At 38.6% G+C, this 25628-nt stretch overlaps 1 protein-coding gene across 1 annotated transcript; it reads right to left on the reverse strand.

The window, feature by feature from the left end:
• ACTR2 (actin related protein 2) lies at positions 1–25590 on the reverse strand. Its single transcript, XM_052784181.1, has 9 exons — positions 25454–25590; positions 19010–19120; positions 13264–13479; positions 9139–9211; positions 6619–6755; positions 5650–5799; positions 4793–4938; positions 4258–4390; positions 1–3058 (listed from the first exon to the last, which is right to left on the reverse strand). Exons 1-9 carry the CDS (start codon positions 25499–25501, stop codon positions 2888–2890), a joined length of 1185 nt encoding a protein of 394 aa, XP_052640141.1. The 5' UTR covers positions 25502–25590; the 3' UTR covers positions 1–2887.
• Between the last annotated feature and the right edge of the window lie 38 nt (positions 25591–25628).

Consider the following 25628-nt stretch of genomic DNA (forward strand, 5'->3'; position numbering starts at 1 on the left):
TACTTTGAAAAAAATCTCATTTTATTTTTGTATTGAAAAGACCTGTCAATTTAAATAGATGTTTATTTCCATTCATGGTCTCAACCAGTGTTGTGTGTTAACATTATTCAGAACTGTATAAAAAGCCATTTGTGTTACACCGGTTAACATCCTAGAACACTGGCGGGGGGAGGGGGGCGGGGTTGAAGCAGCTTAATATTAAAAATAGGGTGTTCCCAAAAAACTTGCAACTGATGCAGCATCTTCTATTCTAATTTTATAGGAGCTGAAGCATATTGCAAATACAACTCAAGTTACTTGGTCTTAAAAAAAACCCAAAAACCCCTGAAACTTTAAAACCAGATTGCTTTCATAGCAATATTGAAGCTGTCAGCTGAGAGAACACACACATACACTCTCAAGTGTGCAAACACACACAAGAAGAACCACACAGAGCACAACTGGAACACCCCATTCAGTATTTGGATTACGTATGCGTTCTTCTGAATCCATGATAGCTGTGATTTAAAATGCTAGTTGCCTTTTTTTTTTTTAATATATACGCAGTTTCCATGGAAACCCAAGATTCTGCACAATCAAATGACATTTATTACTCATGGTGCTGTGAAGGTCTCTAGTGGAAGGGCCAAATTCCAAAACTTTTACTGAAATATGCACATATCTAACCAAAGCCAATGAACAGGGGAGAAGATGGTTTAGAAAAGGGGTTGCAGGGTCAAGGTCTAGATTTGAATAATCACATGACAGATTGTCATTCAAAAAAGGTTTTTAAGTAATTCTTTGGTTTATTTCCATGATTCTCAACACTGTCTGAAAAGCCCAGAGACAGTCACATGAGAAAACATAGCTCTAAAGCAAGCCCACAGCATTTTTAAATCTTGTGTATTAAACGTTCAGAAGACTACAGGAATTCAGAGTACCCCTTACATTCATGTCCCCAAAAATCTAGTAACTGCTTAAGTGCATGCACTGAGGCATGACCGGCATGCCTGTAAATTCATGTTGTTCAAGTTAAGAGTAAATATAGCTGCAAAAAACCCCGCCCACCTATAATTAAATGGTCATTACTAGCAATACTATAGTGACTGTCTTGTTATTAAAGAAATGCAGACATAGTTTCTGCCTGTTTGGCTCACTCAGCCAAAAGGAAGCTGTCTGCTCGATTTAGAAAGAAAGCAAATTTTAAGAATCCAAGGGAGTTTAATATTTCCATGTTCCTGGGGTCAATTATTAATGTAAAGATGTAGACAAATGGCAAGTATATGAAAGCATATCTCATACATTCCAAGGTTTGGAAGTCAAAAGCAGACCTTAACTTCCTTATGCTTAAATGTTATGGTAGGCTTGGAAAACCAGTAAGAAGTGATATAATATTTCCATGAAAAGCAAAGTAGAACTAAGTCTAACTGGCATTCGTATGCAAGCAGGTTTTGCTATGATTTATGTAAGGCAGATTTTATTGCAAAGATAGTTACCAGTCCACTAGTAGGAGAAAATACAGGCAACTATACTCAGAGAAGATTGCTGATAATTACTAGTGACAACTTCTATTTTTCAGAACAACTCAGCTTTAATGTACTTTCTGGAAACAGCATTTTCATCACTGGTTTTCACTTCCTTCCCCATCCCACGTTAAGTATCAAAAATCAAGACTGAACAAAATGAATTGTGGATATTTACCAACCAACATCTCATATTCCAATGTTATTTTTAACTGGAACAAATATAGGCCATTCTTTATAACCTACTGCCAGTGGTTGTTTATAAATATCTGCTTGCTGCAATAAACACTGGTCATTGAAATATTCATTTGCAGTACTTGGCACTACGTTAATATAGTTGTAAAGTTTAATAGAAGTGCTTCTGATGTACATACAAGCACTTAAAACAGACTTTTAAAACTTAGTTTGGGGGGGTTTAATATCTATAGTTACAGTTTTCACAAGCATTTCTGAAAGTATTAAATCTCTTCAGAAGTTTAGAGGCTCCTGTCTCAGCATATCTAAGTTTCTTAACAATTACAGAATAGCTAATTTAACATTCTTGCTCCCTATGCTGAGACAACAAACGGTACCAAAATTTAGCTATAAAAAGAGGCAATTTTGGTCAGAGTGACCCCCAGCTGTCCCTTAACAGAAAAGCAACACAGCTCAAACCTGTCTCCTCCCTCCAGAAAGAGACACCTAAGGCCACAAATTTACATTTGCCAGAGTATCAGGTGTTTCTCTGTTTGTGGCAACTGTGTACATGCTCACTTAGAGAAATACAGTATGAAAGCCCCACCACCACCTTTAAGGATAAACCACCTCAGAAGCCAGTTTAGGCAGCAGTGCATATGGAACCACATTACATCAAAACAGTGTGTTAAAGCCATTCCAGCTAGTTAAACTAGTTTCTAACAATGTTTAATCAAAATTTCTAATTGCAGGAAAGAAAAAAAAAAATCTTAATGTAGAGAGAGGCAAAAAGATGCAAAGATAACCACCACAACGATCCAATAGCAAAAACTCCTGTTTAAAGGTTTTCTGATGCTAAAAAAGGCACACAACCCCTTGTGAACTAGAGACAAAAGCTAGCAGTACTACAGCAATAAACCCAGAAGAAAAAGCCTACCAGAATTACCCAATTGCCTACTGGGAAGGAACAATGAAGCAGACAGGCTGTTCTTGCTCTGTTTTGTTTGCAGGGAAGTGGTCAAATTTAATAGTCAAATTTAGCCACATTAAGAAACATTTAACAAAAGCTACCCCAAGAAACCAGAACAAAACCTGACCTTTGGGTCAAAAGGCCACAGACAGGCCTTTCCATAGCATGTAGCTGAGTGAGTTCAGAGATTGGCAATGAAAGAAAAAAGCTTTAGACATGTGATGGGAACAAGCTTTGGGATTTATCGAACAGTCACACCAAGCTTCTCCAGCACACGCACTCCCTTTTCTTGGTATTCTTGTCGGGTCATCCAGAAGTTGTCTTTGTCTTTCATGATGTCTGCTAGAACTGCGCCACCCAAAAACACCATGTGCTTTCGACGAGGTGGATCTTCAATTCGGATCTTAAATTTCTAAGGAAAAGAAAAGAAACTGTTACTAGGATTCTTGAAACAAAGCCTTTCAAAATAAAACTCTGCTTTCCACCAGAACAATGAAATGGAAACTGTTTAGTAAGAAAAATGCAACCAAAAAACTGAAACGCTAGCATAGGGCACTTCGCGTGAGCTTCCAGCTTGCGCAACCAAAGTAAAATAACTACTTTGCACTGGAAATTAGAGACAGCTATTGACACTTTCCCCAAAATTATATTTTCAGCGTATCCACAAAAAGCCCAGGAGTCAGAACACAAAATTAAAGACCATGTTTTTGCATTTCATGAACACAGTAAAGAGCGAAATACTTCCTAAGCTTCAATGACTAAAATTATCAGAAGTTACCAGATCATCAAATCACAAAATATTTTAGAATTATACCAAGTTTCAGAAGGGCAAATGGAACAGACTTTAAATTTACACAATCTAGACCAGCTTAACTAATTAATATTCCCTTAAATTCTTCAATGCTAAAGCACTAACTTCAAGAGCAAAAATGAGTACAAAGCTGTGTGTGAAATATTGTCTTAGACTTAAAACATTCTCTACAGTTGACTCCTATTCCATATGGCTGCAAAAGATCTTTAGAGAACAGGGTATTAAGAACCAGGGAAGTTCTATTCAGTTCAACACTACAAACTCCACTCAAAGGAATTTTCTCTGTAAATATCTCCTCCTTGAAAAGCAGATAGCATTACAATGCAGTGTTACCTCTGTAACGTGTGTGTGACTGTTGTCTGCTTATCACAGTAACCAAGGAACAAGAGTAATTTATTCCACTTGAAGGTGTGTGAGAACTCTAGCCTCTTACTTTTGAGTATTTCACTTATAGCATGAACCAAAACTTTCACAGATTAAAAAAACCAAACTCATTAGCTTTGTTTAACCTACATTACAAGTTGTGCCCTAGCATTTATCAGCCCATTTTACATTCAGAACTAACCCAAGACTTCAGAAATTACTTGCTATTAGCACAGACTAGAAGGTGGCTTTATTGCAAGTATATACACACAAGCCACCTATACAAGAAACAGACGTGAAGAACCGAGAGGCAGCAATTTTGCAAGTTGCATGGGGCCACTCGCAGCTTCTGTCATTTCTGACTACTTGGTTCCCTCTAGTGGGGATTCAGGATAAACCTCAGCCCCACACAAATAAAGCAGCGACTCGGTACCTACCGAGAGTTTTTCCACATCTCCTTTCAGAACTCGTTCCAGGTAGAGCTGTTTAAGTTCCCGCTCCAGTCGCGAAGGCAGCCCGGGGTACATGGTGGACCCTCCAGAGAGCACAATGTGCTTGTAGAATTCAGACCTTAAAAAAAAAAAAAAAAGTCTTTCTAGTGTCATATAGTAGAAGTAGGTACATGTACATACAGGGGAGTAAATACAAATCTAAAAAACCGTCACTACACAAAGACAGACTTTGCATGAGTTTGGCAGACTTGCTCGTGCTTTTCCAGGCATCCCAGAAAGCAGCAGTAAAAAGAGTATTGTGCTTTTGAGACTTTATCCTTGCTCATTCATACCAAAATAGTAAAAGTTTCCAGACAACCTGTTAAGCTTCAAGATCTCAGACTGAGCCCCACTCCCAGTATACACCCTCCCCCAGCAGTGCACTTATTAGTGTCTAAAGCAAAAGATGTTATTTTGTGTGATTGCAGTTCTCGCATCACCCCTGCACCCTGAAAGAGGATTTTAAGTGTTCTGCTCTTACCTGGTATCAATGTCAGCGGCCTGGATGGTGTTAAACAGCAATTCAGCCACACCAACCCCCTCTACATTGATTAAGTGAGGCTGGAAGAGAGCCTCTGGTGCCTCAAACCGTTCTCCACCGACTTTGATAATCCTGCCATCTGGGAGCTAGTGAAGAAAAAACACCATTTAGAAGACTACTTTCAGCTGCTTGGATACTAAACAAACCAGGAGGAAATGACCTACAGTGTTCCCTAATGTTTTATAACAGGAAATTGTTGATAATTGTCACCACTGCAAGAAGTCATTCAGTACTACTGACAGAAGGCACAAATTCTTCAACCATTATGCAATTCACTCAGAGACATAGGGGACCAGATACATCAATACTGACATACCAAACATTTCCTTGCAATACAACTCCTAATAACAATTTAAAAGATGATCTTACAGCAATAGTAATGCTTTCCTGTAAGTTCTTTTCTTTCATGTGTGATCACAGGAAGTTTCCACTAAGAGCAAGTTTACCATTCTTGTCACCAGATATCAGTCTCATACATGTCACTGCTAGATGGATGAAGTTGGAACAATCTGACATGCTAGAGTAAGTCCACCTTCTCTACAAGTTCCTGTACTATAATATTCAAGTTTCAAGGATCTACAATGACAAAAATGAGTACAAAATCTTAGGAAAATCTGAAAAGAAAAAAAAGCTTTTACAAGTTTTCACAGAACCAAGTAATCTGATTCTACAGACTCCTATGTCTGGGAAGTGAGCTACTGCCAAGAAAAGTTTAGAAGGAATAATAAAGCTAAATGCTACCTGAATTTAAACCGCTATGAAGTTTAGGGCAAGAAAAGCTGTCTCAAAACACTCACCGTGTAGGATTCAACTAGTACTGTGGTCTCTAATGCCAGTTTCTGCTCCTGTTCAATGTTGTATCCCACATAACACAGCTTTTCCTTGATCATGCGAACAGTCTCAAAATCAGCAGAATGGTTGAAAGCATACCCTCGCAGTAAGAGGAGCTAGAGGGAACGTATGAGGTTAGCAGTAAGTTAAAGGAACAGTCCAGATCTCTTCATCAGTAGATGGGTACATTCAAACACGTATCTTTAAAAAGTTCATCTCCCTTTTTTAACTGCAAATTTAGTATTAAGTCAAATCTGTCACAGTGTATCCATTGTTACCAGAGAAGTAGAATAGCAGCAGCACTACTCCATGTGGGAAATTTTCTTCATCATTATCATTACAACTTTCAGTATACTTTCAGTATAACTGTTACGAAGACAAGTGAGAGATAACCAAAATAATTCTTATATTTAGGACTTCACTTCAGAACACTCCAGTATTCCAGTTTAACCGTAAGATTTGTTAATCCAGAATATTGCTTATATTTAGAAAACTGGCCAAATAGTCTATGAAACATGCTATCTTATTTAATAATCAGGAAAGAATCACTATGCTATTTTCCACACTGTAAGAAAAAGTCTTCCTAAAAATAAATTAGTAGAACTAATAGAATACAATCTTGTTTTCATTTTATGTATCAAGAAAGCCAACTTTTGAGGTTTTCCTTCCCAAATATGGAACAAAATCCCTTCCTGCAAGACTGCCACTAAGAAAATGTGAAGTCTCTGAATAGTATCAATAGTATCACATGTGACTTAGATGAGGAAACGTAAGGATAGACTGAAGTAATACAGACAATACAAGAGTTCTTTATGTAATTAACATATGAGTAATAAAGGGAAAATATGTAGTGGTTTCTTGCTATCAAGGGATTTTAACTTGAACCAATGTACCACAGATAGCAGCCTCAACCTTAAAAATTCTTTCCAGTTTACCTTGATGAGGTACCTAGTGATATCCCTCCCAGCGATATCTAACCGTCTGGTGAGATGAGGGAGAGAGAAACCTTCATAAACTGGGCAAATATGAGTTACACCATCTCCAGAGTCCACAACAACACCAGTCAACAAACCTGAAAGAATGGGAAGGAGGGGAAAAAAGAAAAAAAAAAAAAAAGGTACAACTTTTATTAGCGCCTTCATAAATAGAGCAGAATAGTAGCGAGTTTAAGATAGGATTTTTCATTGTAATCTTAACACAACCTCTGTTCCCCTAGTCATCATTTTGGGAAAAGTAGTCACAATTCAAAATTCAGTTATTTCCATTCAGCTGGATTTTAAACTTAATTTTTTCATAGTAACAAATGCTTTCATGCATTTTTTTTTTAAAGTATTACCTCTACTTTTTCCTAGATGCTTATAACTCTACCATTCACAATTTTATCTGGTGTTTTGACATCTTAAATTGTGCTCTAATTAAAGAGAGTATCTAAGATCATTAAATGCTTGTTGGGGCACAAATTCCTCTTCAGATTCAGCTGTGTATGCACAACCTTATATTAATTTCTCAAATAGGAAGAAACCTAGAGGTATTCAGGCCACACGTTCACCTTGTTACAATTATTAGGACTTGTTGATTTTGACTGGTATTCAAAAAACAAAACAATGCTTTTATAAGGTAGAGAATATTTGGACTATATAGCACACATCTAATTTTTTTCCCAACAGAAATAGCATTAGGCTGAATAAGGTCCACTTTGATAGACTCAAGAAATTAACTCAGGCAAAAAAAGTTTACTGTAAACCCATTAAATTCTAAGGTGTACAAAACTGAGATATCCTAGGCATGTAGAAACAGAAGTTTCTTTACTTCACTAACAAAATAAATAAGAAGCACAATTAATGGTGAAAGCTGACTAGAAAACAGTTTTATAGTTTCTCATAAGCTACCTAAAGCAAGAAAACATATTTTAAGGGGAGACCTTAAAATAATGAAAGAACATTTAATATGCAATGGCAAGGTGCATTGGTTTGGCTACTGTGATTTGCCCAAGCTTTGTAAACAGAAAGCAAACAAATTGGTTATCTGTCTCGAATGAACCAAAGAACACACCTTGGTTCAGCTGTGTAATCAGATCTTCAGATTTATTAGTAAACTGGAATAACCACCATGCAAGTCTCATTGTGTTTGCAATCGGACACATGCAGTAAGGAAGGAAATAGTCACAAGGGACTACACCTAACTCCAAAAGACTGTTGTGAGGAATTGCTGAAGAATTTCCTAATTAAACTCAGTTTTGATATATAACCCCTTTGCCTTTAAAAGGCACATGAGCACACAGAATTCCAGGTAAAAGCAAAAATTAGTCTTAAGAGAGTTTTAACAGCAGCAACAAAATGCGATGCACTGAAATGAGGCACTGTATGTAATTTTAGCCACTACTTTAATCTTTAATGTAATATAAATAAGTAGGATGTTTTAAAGGGCTTTTATTTTCAAAAGCAAACGCTCTATTTATGTGCCACTTGGTTTTTATATCTTAGAAGGTCTTCAACTTTGTTTTAGGTGATAGTATATAGAAACACTGTGGACCGCTCTAAGTTGTTTCACATTTTGTTGTTCACAAAGTAATTGAGCACTATATGGTAAAATACAATTACAGCAGAATTTAAGACTGTATATGTTAGTCAATTAAGTACTTACAAGGAATCAAATCAAAGAAAAAACAAGGGGGGGGCGGGGGGGGAAGAGTAATAGCACAGATAGCAGCAAACAAAATTAATATCCAGGTCTGCAGAAGAGGTTTTGGTTCAACTAGTTTTAATGACTTGCATAACAATACCACCCTCCCAGTACCCCATCACTTTTGCTCTTGGACACAGAAACTATGGTGACATGTTAATGGACAAGGATATTTATGTCCTGCTATGTGTCAGCTAAATACACCAAGCCACTACTAAACAGATGTAAGGAGTCATGTCATTAGACCTGATGTGCTTGAGTAACTTCTTAAAATCCTAGATGGATTGCAGTCAATGTTGGAATTTCTACCAAATCCAGTGAAGCTGTAATTTTCTCCTCAGGCTGAGGATCACTTATTCTAGTTTATCTACAGCAAAAGAATGAACATTTTGCACTATTTTCAGTTGAAAAAAAAAGTCACTTAGTCATCTGGAAATTCTCTTATGGTAATACATTTTTCCTTAAATAGAAAATCAAAAGTATGTCATTAAGACTTGATACCAAAGGCCAAATGACTACACCCTGAAACAATGACAGTTTTGATAAACCAGGTTGTCGCATTTACAAGCACGTCTCCACAGTTGGTTCATGAAAATAACACCAACAATGGTACCTATCAATAGTTCCTCAAAACAAAAAGCAAGCCCGTAAGTCAGAACTGAGCTTACTTTCAACAGCGTTGAGTGAAACCCAAGACCCATTAATACCATATTAGTACTTTGGCTCAGCAACACATTTATAAACTAAACAGATTTTAAGTTATCTTTGCCTACCTTGAGCATACAAAGTAAGAACAGCCTGAATGGCTACATATACCCCAGAAAACTGGTATGTCTCAAACATAACCTGTAAGATGAAGGCAAAAATTAACATCCAAAAAAAGGCCAAATACTTAAAAGAAGTTTCATAGATGCTTGAAAACTGTATTTCTAGAATTCTGTATTTTTACTAATAAAAAACACTTTCCAAGAAATTTCATCATACAGATTCTACACAAACATTTGAAACCTACTTGCTTTATGGCAGTAAGTAGTACATTTAGCTCTATACCTTACCTGTTCATACAAGATGAGCCACATGAAATATTCCACGTCCGTTTAGCAATGAAAGTGAATACTTTCAAGAAACCCACACACCAATTTCTGCAGCTTTACTAGAGCTGTCTTCCAAAGTGCTTAATGAGTGGGAGGCAGTACTTGTAGACCAGCCAAGTACTTCATTACTGAAATGTGACTTGGGAATGAAATGTTTGTTAAAGGTGTATGCTCTAAATCTAATGAAGTTCAGAGGTTTTTTTCTCCTTCATATCAAGTCCTACAGACTTTGCACAACTGCAGACTATGTCCAGTAAAGACCAAACACTCCTATGCATATGGGTCTAGAATCAGTGTGGTGTCACAGGTTGTTCTCTGCATCTGGGCCACCTTCTTCCCTTCTTTAAAGCACAACTGATAACAAACTTCCAGAATTAGTGCAAAATCCACTACAACGGAAATAGCACAGGTAGGGCTAACTCTGTTACTACATACAGAAAGCCATGGGTTTGCAGAACTCTTATTGAAACATGAAAAGTAACTGCCTGTCTTGTGGACTAGGTTCCCCTAACCACTAAACTAGTTTCAGTGAAGAAACAGAGTCTAAGATTAAAGGATGTAGAGTTTATAGGATCTTGTCTTCTTTATAAATGCAAAAATGGCCAAGTAAACAAATCATACTGTACAGCAGTTTTCCCCTCAAAATGCTTTACCAGGAAAAACAGATGAACTCCGATTATTCCAGCACATACAGAAGTTTTGCTTTTGCTATTCTGCAGCCTCCTGAGCACTTCTGCAATTTCTAGGATTAGAAGCTGATTAAATCCTAAGTACTCCCACAGCTCAAGTAAAAGATAGCTAAATATTTTTAAAGCAAAAAAGCTGATGTCTGACAATTTTAGAATTCTGAACTATTTAAAGAACCTCCTCTGTTACAATACCGTGATTTTAAATGGCTGGCCCATATAAAAAACCCGATCCTTGCAAAGTCAAGTTAATTATTTCATAGCTGTATCGAGCACACTGCAAAACCCCTAGGAAGACTGATGCCGCCTTTCTTGGGATATTTGCTGTAAGCATGCAGCATAGCAGAAGTCAAGCAGAAAGGAACATGGGGTGAGCTGCACAGCACCCTGCCATGAGAACATCACACTTTGGGTTTTTATAAACCCCCAGTGTGAACTGAGTATTATAAAAGGAAATTTAATACAGTAGTCAGATGCACGGGCTAAGCATGAGCAAGACATTTCAAGGCTGGCTAGTAACTTCCATACTGGCCAAAATTTAGCATATACACAATACCTCCAGAAACAAGAAGCAGAAGTGTCTGCCAGAAAAGGAACAGTTGAAAGGGCAGTAACTCAAAAAGAGATCCCGTTTGAGTAGTCATTATCTAAAACCAGCACTATTCCAATGGATGAGTCTTTCAAACAACCTCAGTGCTTACAAAATGAAAAACTAATTTAAGAAAAATCTAAATTTTTAGCTTCATACAACAAAATGAATATTCAAATGGCATTAGTTACTGCCTTCACATGTTGTACTAAACCCTAGAAGCCACTGCAAAATCCTTTTATAACTTCCATACCGGCCTTTGGTGGGGGGTTATTCTTTCTTTCAAGACATCTAGGTCTGTTCTATTTGACATGAAAAATGCCTTGACATGGGACATATATGTTAACAAATCTTAAGGTGTAAACACTGAGCAAGATGTTGTCCTGAAAAGATTCTTCCTTCTCATGACAGCAGCTTTTGGTTTACCTACAAAGTGATGTTCTAATTGGGCATAGAAAGGAAGAATTAAAAATTGGGAAAAAAGATAAAGAATACTAGGTTGGGATTAGAAGCGACTGTGCTAGGGTATCTCTATAGCTACCTCATATGCCGTTACAGTTTGGCTGCTCCTGAGGGTACTACAGAATAAGAATGCAGCAGATAGAGACAAACAGCACTCAGGAGCTGCCAATGTCTTGTACATGCTAAGAAAGAAACAGCACTTTTGAAATACGTATTTTACAATATAGCTGTCTACTGAACACTTGCTGCTGTTACTACGTAGCTGAGTTTGATGAGGCAATGGGGTAAGGAGACACAATTACTAGAATGAAGTACAGCATATATAATTATCTATTATCTTGATATGGTCCAGATGACTAAGCTTTTCTTTTAAAATGCTACTGCACTGTATCACAAAATGTGGAGACATCATTATATTTACTTCAGGCTTTAAAAAAAAAAAAACAAACTTAATTCAGTCCTCTGCTTCATACTGGGCTAGCCTCCCTGAAAAGTAGGAGTCCATGTCAAAAATGGAAGGAGTATAAATATGTTGCAGTTAAAAACTAGACATTGCTAGTCTTCATAACACTGTGATCCATTCAAAATATTAATAGAGGCAATAAGCTTCTGTTTAACTCAAATTTAAATTTACAAAAACAGATTCTAGGTCTTCCTAATGCTCTGGATCATGATTAAGTATCTACAATCTCTGGAGTGGTTTAAAAAAAAAAAAAAAAAAAAACAGCAAATGGAGCAATGCAAATATTTTATCAGACTTCAGAAGCCGTACAAGACTTTTCAATTTATGGTATAAAATTACTCAGTCTTAGAAGAACTAAAACCTAGCCTTTTGTGTTTAGCAGGAAAACAGAAACAAGAATACTATTGTAGACAGCTGAAAGGCAAAGAAGCCTGAACAGGAAATTCAACTATTCTTGCTACATGGAGGCCACCCAGAATAATGTCTATCACACCACAGCTGACTGATACACAATAGACTGTATTACTAATGTTGCATTGCATAATACTTAGGTAATAGGTCCCTAATGTCCACAATTTCTAAGAAATGCTGAATTTAGATTGTACAGTTTGATTTTTTTTCACTTTTTTCCAACTTTGCTACACTTCACTTGCTCCCAAGTCACTGAAAGAAAAGATTAGCACAAACAGATTCACTGCCACACTGCAGAAAACACTACTGTAGCTGCGTCAAAGAAAGGATTTTAAAGGAAATTTTGGGGGAAAAAAATATACATGAGCTTTCATATTCAAAGTTCTGATAAATGGATATGGTTTCAGACTTAGAACCCATTTTTCCTGCCCTGTTGGCTACTCTAACTACACATTTTTTTAATTACACTTTTGTTACGCTGAATACTTACATTAATTGAAAATACCTATGATGCTTGAGAAGAAAAACAAAACAGGAAACTAAGCTTTTTGTTCATGTCAAACATTACTGCTATTCAAAACTGAGTCTGTCACGTGGTTCTTGAGGTAAACAAAATACATCTGACAACCTACATTAATGCAAGGTTCAGATGGAGCTTAGGTTGCCCAGGGCAGCACTGTGAGATCAAGGATCCAAGAACCAAGCTTTCCTTCTTAGAAGGCTTTTATTGATAATCCCTATCATTAATCAAAGATTAATGAATTGGTTGTCATCACACCTTTGTCTCGGCTACCTCCAATAACAGTGCTCCATCTGGTAAGCATCATCTTGCTCAAGCCTCAATCTCCTCTGAAGCATTACTGGCCTACAGAAGTCCAAGTCATTTAAAGTAATTAACATTCATCCAATAGCTAGTAATCAATGTATCTTAGATACATGAAGACAAACATACATTTCCAATTCTGTGTCTTACTGGGGATATGGCTTGAGACAAGAAGCCTGCTTATAGCTTTTGAATGAGATCAGCTTGTTTGAATTTAACCACAGTAGCCTTCATGACTATGGCTGAGGACGAGTTTTGGTTAGAAAACAGGAGTACTGCTTTGCCTCAGTTACCAGATGTTCCAAGAAGTTAAAATCTCTTAGCGATGCTTCAATGACAGCATGTATCAGTTTCTACTAGACAGACATACCTCCACGATCTTCTCCCTATTTTTAGTTGGATTCATGGGAGGTTCTGTGAGTAGTATTTTACAATTTTTTGTGTCAATATTAAGTTTTTCTGGTCCAAATGTGTAATCCCAGAGGTGCTTCATATCATCCCAGTTCCGAACTATGCCGTTCTCCATTGGATAATTCACTTCCAGCATTGAGCGTAATTCACTTGCTTCATCACCAACCATGAGATCCTGTAAAATTTTAATATAGAAACATGTCAGTGCTTGCAAAGTTTTCCAAACACCAAAATCCTCAATAATGACAGCGAACTGCTCCAGCTTGTGTCCAACTGTGTTCTTAAACAATGCCCACGTTTTAGAATCATTTTCAGGTACTTAGGAGAAAAGTAGAACATATTTCATGTAGTATTTAAATTTGGTTGTTACCCATCCCAAACCTTTTCCAAAATAAACTTTGTTAATTCCATTCTCCAATTAACCTTAAATAAACCAATAAACCCTGCTACAGCTAGATACCACGAAGACCTTTATAAGTACAGACATTTCTTCACTGAGACCTCCAAAATTCTTTTATCTAATACTAATTTCAAAAGGCCAAGATGCAAAATAGCACATAAGGGTAGTAGGTGGGATTGGCAGAATTATTTTTCCATGCATGTTGCAAATTTCTGTGCACAATACCAAAACAGGAATAATGAGTGGTGAATAAGCATACTGAACAGTAGCAAAAGCAAGTAAGAGATTAGAAGTTCCACACTAGACATTAAAAGAAACAATGGTTTACATACTGCCTATGTCAGTAGGGTGTGAAGAGACACATCTGAATATAAAATATACCCTTGTCTGTTTCATGCCAAAACTCCCAAGCCAAAAACCCCAGTAATGCATTCTTACACAAATACAACCAACTAATGCATAGTTTGTATAGTCATTTCACACTGATTAAGCAATCTGTTTATTAAAGTTAGTTATGCAAACATTGCATATTCAAATTAGTAGCATCATATCTTCTCCTTTCCCACGTATTTCCCAGAGGAAGTATGCACAGTAACATGTTAGCTTTGCTCCTTATTACATCCCATACTTTTCTAAAGAAGCCTCAACTGACTTGCTCATATTTAGCCTGTAAAAACATATTTATAGGTACCAACAGCACTGTTTCCATATTAATATTACAGTCATTTCATTGCAAAAACCCAGCTGCTTCATACAGAAATATGCCACTGCAGTTTGCGGTTACTGTGGCACAGAAAACTTCAAACTGAGGGTTACTCAACCTGCTATTTAATGCTATGGAAAAAAGATGCACAACGAAAAAACCTAGCGTCTAGTTTATAATGCCTTTTTTAAGAAGTAATCTAAACAATTACGGTTGACTATATAAAAAGGAAGTCAACTGAAAATAGTTTAAATCAAACCATCCCTCTTCCAACCCCTCTCCCTGACAAGGCATTTTGTTTTCCCTTGCACAGTAGATCACTGTACAGAAGACAGAAGTCAAGACTAACATTTTAAATCAAATGTACTCTAGTGAAGCCATACTATGAAAACTCCACCATGCAGCCACATTACTCCTGAGAATTTAAGACAACGGAAGCTCCACCAGTTAGAAGAATCAGAAGCCTTTTTTGTGCATTGTTCTTTGAGGCTCTATGCTGTCAAACAGGACATAGCCCAGGAAAAGCTGCTATTCAAATGTTCAATGAAAGTTGTGCAAAACTTTCACATCCTTTTAAAACAAAGTTAAAGGGCAGAACAATTGTTCTCAAGAGCACACTAACAAACATGTGCACTTGGTAGGTGAAGAGGAAGAAGGACAGCACAACTGAATTTGCAGAGAGGAACCCGTATCATGATATTCAATGTTCCCACCGCTTTGGTACTCAGCAATATTTGTCTAACTGAAATCTGAAAGTTTTTTCAAGCTCTTGGTTTGTAATGTTAAATATAGTGATTTCTACTGTTAAAGATGCTGAGCTCATGTTGCTCTTTAAGAGTTATTCTTATATCTTGCAAAACTACAGGTTATGTAGCATTTAGAAGCAATACATAAAATATTCTCATGAATTAGTTGCTAGTAAACCAAAGCAATGAACAACGTCCAAAATAAGTATGTATTCAAATGTAAAATGTAGGACAAGACAAAACAATGAATAGCATCAAAAAATAACATAACAGCTACTAGGTCCCATCAAGCAAAAATGGTAAACAAACAGCACAGGGGCACCTCACTTACCATCTTTTTGTTATTCTACTTCAACAGGTCAAGAAAGGTGAAGAAAGAAGGTAGAAGCAAGAAAGTCAGAAAAGGCCTAAATGAAATTCTCAAATTATTTTAAGTACACAGTAGAAATAGGCTGAAAAGAGATGCACATACAGCAGGAAATGATCTGAGTTAGTTTAGTTAGGGCCAAACTAACATTCTCAGGATCTCAGATTAAAGTGTCTCTTTAAAGAAAGCTATTGCTACGTCAGTGGCATGTCATGTTTATGCATCTTAGGTTGCAAACAAGATCAGTATATCTGCCTATTTCTCATAAATAGGATTCTGTGCATGAATATTCTGTAACACTGGAGTTTTACCCTGGGCAAGGCATTTATCTGAACTAGACAAGACTCTGCACAAGGCATTTGACCATAACTAGCTCTGACAAATGCTAAATTCAAATTTTGTTTTAAAAATTCTGCTTTAAATATCCAAGAACTGAAAACTATAACACAAAAGCATTCACCTATAAGCAGGCTAATCTGTTCATATATCATGGAACAAATACCCCAAAAGAATCAGGTAAGAGATGTTTACTTAAATTATGGCATCTACTCTCAGAATGGAAATAAGCAATCATGAAGTGCAGTATTAAGAGCAGTGTCTCAAAGCTCTTTCCCTACAGCAAGCTACGGAGGTAGAAGATAATTAAAGCAGCCAGGAAGCACTATGAGATATTTGAAGTGTATGTGCACAAACATTGTCCAAAGTCATACTAAAGCCATTTCCATGATTATTGAGATTTTTCCTCCTTTGATTAAATTCACTTTGAGTCACTTAAGCTGTCAAAAGCCACAGGATAACTATCAGCACCATTAGGGCAAATCTACTTATTCTGCAAGTTGTGTCAAAGGAAAGTGCGTAGAGTTTCTGGCAGCTGCCTTTGCACAGGCAGTACCACAGAGGCTGGTCAGAGCACGGCCGTCTTCCTCACTTCATATCCAGAGAATGACCTTCTCCAGGTTGTCTTTGGCAGAAACTGAGCAGAACTGTAGGACATGAACGATGGCTCAGCAGGTCACTCGCTGGGTCTGATCTGCCCCAAAATCCTGATTGTTTCAAATAGTCAAAGCTACTTATCTGTCCTGCCTTCTATGCTTCTGGTTTTAGAGTTTTAAGGTTGCAATTTTAAGCAAAATAATCCCAGTAATAACTGAACTTTTGTGTTTATGTCCTGCACTGGGGACTCTGAGTAGGAGAAAAAACTATATCCCCACTGCTGGCTGAAATGATAATCCAGAAGGAAAACATGGACAAAGCAACTTGAAATTGGTAACTCAATAGATGGATGATAACCGCTGTTTTATCAGCTTCCAGACTCTTCACAGAGTTTCTGAAGTTCACAGAAATGACAGCTTTTCTGAATAGTTTTGAAAAGTTAAACTGATAATCTTCTTGCCAGCTTCCTTTAGTCAATTTTAAACTTATCCCGTAAGAACTTGCAGTGAATAGCTAGAATTAAATTTTGGCATAAAACTCACCTGCTAAAATACGTTTTTTTAGGAAATCTGCAAGAATCTCACAAAGAAAAACAGCACTCACACTTAACAAGTCTTCCTATTTTATTATCCTACTGGGATACCCAAATTATCTGTGGCTGGGATTTCTTCTCTTGATACACTGTTTCCTTAAGAAAGAGTGACAAGCTATTACAGGCAGATGCTGTAAAACTTCTAGGAAGAATCTAGACACAGTTTACACTCAGAAATACACCCATGTGATCTATGCTCAAGCAGAAGATGGGCAATGCATGCAAAATTATATATAGTCTGCTGGTTCTTTAGCACTGATCTCGTAGCAACCACCAACTTTACCTCCTATCTTTCCAATTCCACACTGTCATCTGTAATGACATTAAACTAAGTTATCAGATAATCAGAGGATCAAAAACTGGCAGGACAGGCTGTATCAGATCAGCTGGAAAGAAAACATGACTTCAACAATGAGATTTCATGCAAGAGAATTTTTCTTGGACTTAAGACTTGTAAATCACTGCATAACTTTCATAAAACTTTATGAGGACCTCCTTGAAGAAATTTTCACATTAAGTTCAAGTAGATATCCAAAGAAACACCTCTCCAAGTCTTGCAAGAGAAAGGAAGACATCTTCCTTCTTCTTACAAAACCTCCTGCCTACCGTGAAAGGGAAATATCTCCACCCTTTCGACCAAATTGTCCTAGCTGACACAAGGTAAGTGGTATTGCAGTGTTTAAAAAAACCAAAACAACAAAAAAAACCCCCAAACACAAAGCATTTCAGAAAGGTCTGATGTCTTTGATCCTCTTGACTTCCTAGTACGGCCTTCTGCTGATGTGACTAACTTTTTACAGGCAACAGCAGAAATCAGATAATTGAAGTTCTCCTTGTCGCCCATAGGGTTCTGAAAATAAGGAACAAGACTGGGCAGATGATTTTTTTTTCCTTTTACTAAGCTGCTGCTCAGAAGCAACAGGGAAAGCAAAATCGAAAGTCTGTACATGTGTGGTTCTACTTGACCTTCACTGGCCCAAGTGAGGGCTTCTACAGTTCTGCATTGCCTCCTGCTTCTCCCTCTAGTTCCTGCTTCTGCCTTGCTCTCAAACTGGAGCTTGCACAATTATCTAGTTACGTAGTCAAAACTTTACCTGACAAAGAAATCACTCTTTTTCAGCTCTATCAGCTCACTAAAAGTGGCTCACCACACGACTGTACAAGCAGTACAACCAGCACAAGGTAAGAATGCATGGCGAGAAGCAAGAAAGGAGGATGTAACCACAGCAGGGCCAAGACATTTACTGAAGCCTGTATTGCAGAAGCAACTACTAACATTTGAAGCATTACTCTGTAATTAGAAATAAAGTGAGAAATGATAGCTCCCCAGACTTCAGAAAAAGATTCTCAAACAGTTGTGTGTCACTCCATTCCAAGCTTGGAATAACATCTCAAGACAAAGTGGCCTGAACACAGCCTCCCCATCTCTAACTGGTGTGGAGTACCTACATCTATCAACAGCAAAAAGAAAAGAAAACAAAAACAATAGAAACAATGAAATGCAAACACATCCAAGGTTAAAAGTCTGGTACAAGATCACAGATGATCAACTGTGAGCAGAAAGCAAACAGCACAGAAAGACCTGGAAGCTCCAGCAGTTCTTCAGCATTGTCTCAGAATCTCACAGTACAGCTCGGTGACAAACATCAACCCCTTCTGGTCTGATTTCTGCCTTCTAATCTTGACATCATTTACATATTGGCATCTGAAGCCCCTTTTTGCCCAGAACCACCTGAACCCTACCTGCTGCCTCCTTAGTTGTACTATCTGAAGGCCTCCAGTGCTTTAGACTACCCTCTTAATAACTTTGTAGTTTGTGACAGGTCAATACAGAAATTAATCAAGAGATACTGAAACAGCATAAAGGAGAATTAAGGGAAAGGCATTTCCAAACATTACATAAGTCAAAAGCTGCCCTAAATATTTTTATGTGTCAGAAAGGAATAATAATGAAAAAAATTTACCTTGATTTCAATGTTCCCCACTTTAGCAGTTGATCTTATAATGGGTCTTCCAACCAAAGCTGGAAAAATGTGCTCTGGAAAATTTGAGCCTGCATAGCCACATTTCACAAACTGAAAAGGAATAAATAATTTTATTAGAACATGCATTACTTTTGTTTGCCAATAGAAACCTGGTTTGGGGTAAAAAATTAAAAGCCCAAATTTAAGAGCATGTCCCCCACTGGAAGCCAATTACATTTATACTTTCAAATCAATTTTGCACATTTCAGATGATGTGTAGAACTGTAAAACTGAATTAAAGTATTTTCCAGAATGTTTTCTGAATCTAGACTGTCAGATTATTTGAGAAACAGTATTAAAATGACTAAGTATGTTGAGAGGTGTAAAAGAGTCCAGTGTTTGAATTTGGATTTCCTGCCACTCTATAAAAAAGTTCTCTAACAACCCAAAATCCATCATTTTGTAATGGATCACCTTATAATGAGTACCCAATGAGACCAAATTAAATTGCCTCTCCAATTAAAGCACACAGTAGCATAGCAAATTACACACCAGAAAAAAAACAAACCCTTGTGAATTCAGGTGTAATGCTGTTATAAAAAGTGTTTAACAGTGAACTAGCAGATAGTCTGCAATTCAGATGGATTTCTCAGTGTTTCATAATTTTCAGGGTTTCTGTTAAGGATAAAGGTAGGAGTTTGCAGTAAGCACTTCTAAAACCAACAGCACAACCAAAACCTCAGCTGATGGTAGTTCACACCAAACAGGATACTCTGAAAGAGCGTTTGTTACCCAAATATGTACAAAAGGAAGCTTTGTATCACTGGGTCCCAAGATAGCATATACACTAAGAAAACAGTGGGGCATAACTGAGCATAAAAAATATATACATAGTTTTACAATTGAGCTTCCTCTAGTGACAAGAACTTTAAATGTGCCAGCACGAAGATACAATTTTAGCTAAAGGGGATCAGCAAATTATGCTCTTTGGCTATCCTACTCTGATGCTCATATATCATACTCTGATGTTCTGCCTGCAGTTCATACAGAGCAGGCTTCTCTTTTTGATGCATACTTTGAGTACTGCGCTGTATCAGCATGCCAGAACAAAATCCTGCAGTCCCAAACTAAACATTATGCATTTTCATCTGCAAAATTACTCAACCGTTAACAGCAGTAACACAGCATCACGGGATCGTTCACGTTGGAGGGAACCTCAGGAGCTGTCTCATCCAACCTTGGGCTCAAAGCAGTCAACACTGAATTCAGACCAGGTTGCTTAGGGCTCTGACCAGTTAGGTGTTGGAAGCCTCCAAGGACAGACAATTCACAGCCTCCTTGGGACCCTGCCCCAAAATTTAATTATCTATTTCAGGTTGTATTAAAAGCCATCTGCTAGAATTTCCAAAACATTCACAAACATTTTCTGAAGCGAGGTCTGAAGACTGCCACTGAAACAATTATCACAGCAAAGAGTACAGCTAATTGCAGCCGAGGGGAATTCTGCCATTACACTAAGAGTAACATGAAAAGTCACTTTCTGTTGATCTAAATTATTCGCCTTACTGCAGTAAAAAGGGCACCTGTTTTGGAAAGAAATTTATAAAGCCAGTTACAGAAAGAGCCAAGAGATATTTTAACTAAAGTTGGGCTAATACAGGGGGGAAGGGAATTTTTTTTGTGACCCTAATTTCTTTCACCCATTCAATGCTTGCTGTCTCCAAAGGCACAGCTGTTTGGAATACCTGAGGAATGATACTGTGTATACTTCACTTATTCTACTTCAATCCATGTTTTCTTAACAGGCAAGTACTTACCAACGCTTTTGCTTGTATTAAGGCCAGAATTACCTAGGACTTACCCAGATCTTATCTGTGTATTCAACAACGCAGTGCTGCTATGCGAAAGCAAAGAGTAGCCACAAGCATTTCTGGATCGCACTACCCGAATACACCAGAAGACTTTACAAGAAGTTTTATACCAGAGGAAACATGAGACATTTTGAAGGACTGAGCCGAGTCCAAATAATGGTGTCCAAATTTTTTAAAAAAATAAGCTCCCTTCCAGACTTGGCAAATTACTGCATTCAGGGCAATCACACAATTTTTGTTGCGATGACAAGTGTTTAGGTATGCTTGTTATAAATTTCATTGTGCAGGACCTGGTCAAGCTAGAAGGAAGTTCTATAAAACAGCCCATACAATCCCATCCTCCAGCTTAGGGTTTCATAAATTGTTCCGAGTACAACTCTAAGCACCTCCAGGTAGCCCATGCACCTTTACACCCATATATTTGCTTACAGCTTTTCCTCCTTTTCTTTCCCCCAGCATGAAGCAACTTCCCTACCAGTCATCACCGTGTTGGTCAAGAGAAGTAACAGGACCAGTAACACCTAAATGAGTCTTTACAACTCAAGCTACTGGAGCGCTCCTCACGAAGCTCCGCTACCCACACTTCTAAATCCTGCCGACTAGGCAAATAAACCCCGAGATTTATAGGGCAACCACTGAGACAGGTGACCAAAACGACTACTGCACAAAATCAGTGCGTGCCTCTTGGCCAACCTTAAAAATACCTCTCAAAATATACAACTACGCTGACCTAGAAAATGCCAACCTACAAAAACACTATTCTAAGTTCTTACTATTTGAACTGTAATAGTAACTTCCAGCCCCTTTCTGTGTTAAGACCTTGGCACACCTTCCCGAGTAGTTAACGATGTTGGCAATTAATAAATCCTAGATTTTAAAAGCAGACTGTCGTTTCTCCAACCAGCCTAAAACAATCAAAACCAGATTTAATCCATGTGAACTGCAATGAGCAAGACTAAACTTGGATATTCGTGGTCTGTTCCCTACCTCCTTCAGGCCAGAACAGAGCACCTTAAAAAAATGACATTTTTACAAAGTTTGATAAACTAAGCAGTAGATAGAAGGGGCAGAATTTTAACTGTCTCTTCCCCTTCAAATTTGAAATTTCCCCCTCCAGGCTACATGAATATTTGGTGAAGATGAGAACAAGTCAGCCTTGAACGTCAGCTTCCCCATCAGCGAGGGCATCCCCACTGTAGTATTCTCCCTGACATGATACTGAATATTCAGCTGGTTCAGTAGGTTTGTGATGACATAACATTGGATATTATGGCTGAAGAACGAGACTCGGTAAAACTACCAACAGGTAAATGCACCTAAGAAACACAGATATAACAACAGATCCTGGACAGTTTTAGATTTTGAAGGGGTACAAAGAACATAAGATACTTCTCCTTCCCATCCCTTACAGGAGATCCTCCAAAATGTTCAATTAAGTGTTATGAACTGCAGTAGTCTGGAACTTAATCAGCTTCTCTTTTCTAGTGCCAGACGTTAAATACTCACTGTCCCTGCCACTCTCAGTTTGAAACTCTCTAGTAAAATTTAAGTATAGCATGCTTGTTTCTCTTCCATCTCCTATTGTGCACCCCTTGGAACAATTATCATATAATTTCAGTACAATGCTTAGTATACATCATGTCTTGAACAAAAACACCAACACCCAATGAATTTACCCATCTCTGTACGGAAGCCAAAAGTTCATCATCATTCATTTTTGCATACATTTGCTATACATTCAGAATGTTTTAAGAATAGCTACTTAGCTTGCCTGTGTGCAAGATCTTGTATGTAAGAAGTTTTACCATATATAGTTTCTTCTCCATTTCACTGTGGTTTATACCGACTCTTTCACTTCCTACTGAGTCATCAAATAGTAAGAAGTTTTATGTATGAGTATTCTTTCAAACAAAAAGAATGAGGAAGCTCACAAACAGGTCATGTGACAAGTTTTAAAATGAATACTAATATTCTTATCAGGTCTCTGTGCTTGATTCTTTCCATTGATGCAAGTCCCAAACAAAACCCCTAAACACAGTTAGAGAAATTTTACAGGCTGCTAAGTAACTTACCATTTGTCCTATACCAATAAGAACATCCATCGCTAATGCTTTAGACCTTTGAGGTGCCATTGCCTGCCTCTCTCGTACACTACGTGTTGCAAGAACTTCCTTCTAGTCACCTCTTCCTCAAAGAGTGGTTGCAGCCAGATACATTATTAGTCTTATTGCAGCATAACAAGAACAGTTAATTTCAAAGACAAGCCTAAAGTTAAAATCGCATCTGATTTTTCTAAAGATATTCTCCATTTTTATGTAATATTTCTGGCACCTGGCAAGAGACTTACTTTCAATTGTGGTTTTAAGTATGACATATCACAGTGTATCAGAAATCACTCTGACATAAAGCATCTCTTCTTTGTCATAGAGAAAAAATACTATTATAAAAATACTGGTTTGACAATATAGGACTACTTGATAATCTCAATACGCAGTTGAGGCTTGAAAGATTTACTGAATGGAGTTTTCTTCAACTTTCATTATCCCAATTCAATGTAAATATTTTGAGTTTACTAATTTAACGATTATTTCTTGATACTCTGCTCTCCCACACAGTAAACTCTGTGGCCAGGGTACTTCCATATGTATGTTGTTCTGCTTAGAGGTTGAACACAACCCAAAGCAACACAAGCTAAAGTAACACAGGTCCCTCCTCTCGGCACCGCAGCGGCACTATAAAGGCACCTTCCACAGTTATAGTTATTTATATCCTGCTGGTACAACTCACAGAGGAAAAAAAACCTGTATCATTCCAAGATGTCTCTCAATTTAAAAGCACACACAGATATGTTACACTGCACAAAATCTGTGTTGCAAACACAGCATGGGAAATTGGGTAAAAATAATGGCTTCTACCCCATGCCTCACACCTTACTGACACCAGCCAAAGCACAACACTGCTGTCACTACCGATATACTAAACATTTTACAACTCAATGATTTATTGCTATGTGAAGGACCACACTAATGGATGAACCTCGAAAATTTTTTTTGGGTATGGGCCTGACAGTAAGAGTATTAAACAATGAAAAAAAACCCCAAACAACCAAAAAACCCAATACAAACTACAAAAAAGCTTCCACGTCCTTTTGTAAGAAGAAAATGATAAATGCCTTCTTTTTTTCTTTCCTTTTTCTAAATGATAGCGTAAAAAGTGCCCAAAGGCTCTGGACCCCAGCCCTATTAAAGATAATTTTTGCTAGAGGAGGAGAAACGAGATCAGAACTGTCAAACCCCAGAACTGTCAAATATGATGTTGTTCTTCCTAAACCACTCTAATCATTTCAGATGCTAATTGGAAATCCTTCTAATTCAGGACGCTGAATCTCTAATAGCGACATCCTTTGTCTCAACTATGCCCTCCTTGGCTTTAAAAAAAAAAAAAAAAATCTTCTTTATTTCAAGTTTTTATTAAAAAAAAAAACACACTTCCTTTTTTTTTTTGTCATTCAAGAGATCTTTACATGCTGTCAGCTGTGTTAACTCCCCACAAAATACTTCTTTACTGGGGGAAACCCTAGATTGCTGAACAAAATCATGAGGGGGAATATCCACCTACAGCATCTTATCTTTTTGCTTTAAAATGGTATCTTTTTCACTTCCTGTCGAAGCGCCTCAAAGCCTGCGTACCACTGACAAAAGGACGGATTTCTAGTGGGTGCCTGCCTGCTCACGGGGGGCGGAGAAGGTGAAAGGAAGGGGTGAAAACCTTTGGGGCTCTCTTGATTAAAAAAAATGCCAATTTTGAGTATGTTGCAGATCAGGAAAGTATTAACGAAAGGATGATGCTCCATTTTGGCCAGCAGCCGCAAAAGGAAAAAAAAACAAAACAAAAAACAAAACAAACCCACCGAACATTTCCCTAGAACTAATAATCCTGCATACAGAGGACACATTCCTGGTTGGTCAATGTATAATGCGCTCGTTCAGAATTTTTTTAAGAAATCGGTATTTTCGGTTAAACGCTCGTTGCTACAGAGAGACTTGCTCAGGTGTCGTAGAGAAATAAGATATTCACGGTAAAACGGCAAAATGCCGGCGGGGGCGGGGGGGGGGGGGGGGATGCACAACACAATACCCGCCCACCAGACACAGCACCGAAGACACCCCCCCCCCCCCCCCCCCGGCCGGTAGATTTTGCTCAGCCGGTTTAGAAACAAGCGCACAACCGGCAAACCGCCGGGACCGCCGTTTTTCCGCGCCGCGCTCCCCCCGCCCATTCATTCCGCGGGCCCGCACCGACCTCCCGCGCTGCGGCGGCTGCCCGCGGGCCGGGGCTGGCGGAGAGCGGCGCGGCCCTCGCCGGCCCCGGGCAGCGCCTGGGAGCGGGACGAGGTTGGCGGCGGCCGGGCCCGGTGGCGGCAGCGGCAAGGCCGGGCGCGGCCCGCGGGTGTGCCGGCAGGAAGCCGGGCCGGGCCGGGTCGGGCGGCGGCGGAGTCGCCCTGCTTCCCCTTCCCCCCCACCCCCGGCCCGGCCCGGCGGCAGGGCGGGTCCCGGGATTCGGAGCGACTCACCCCGGTGCCGTTGTCGCACACCACCACCTTCCTGCCCAGCGTGTCCATCCCTGCGCGCCGCTGTCCCCGCACCGACACAGACACAAACCCGGCCGCCGCCGCCCCAACCTCCGCCGCCGGGCCCCCCCGCCCGCGCGCCCGCCCTGCCGCCCGCCGCGCGCGCACGCCGGAAGCC

Source organism: Harpia harpyja, chromosome 4 (assembly GCF_026419915.1).
Source record: "Harpia harpyja isolate bHarHar1 chromosome 4, bHarHar1 primary haplotype, whole genome shotgun sequence".
NCBI lineage: Eukaryota > Metazoa > Chordata > Aves > Accipitriformes > Accipitridae > Harpia > Harpia harpyja.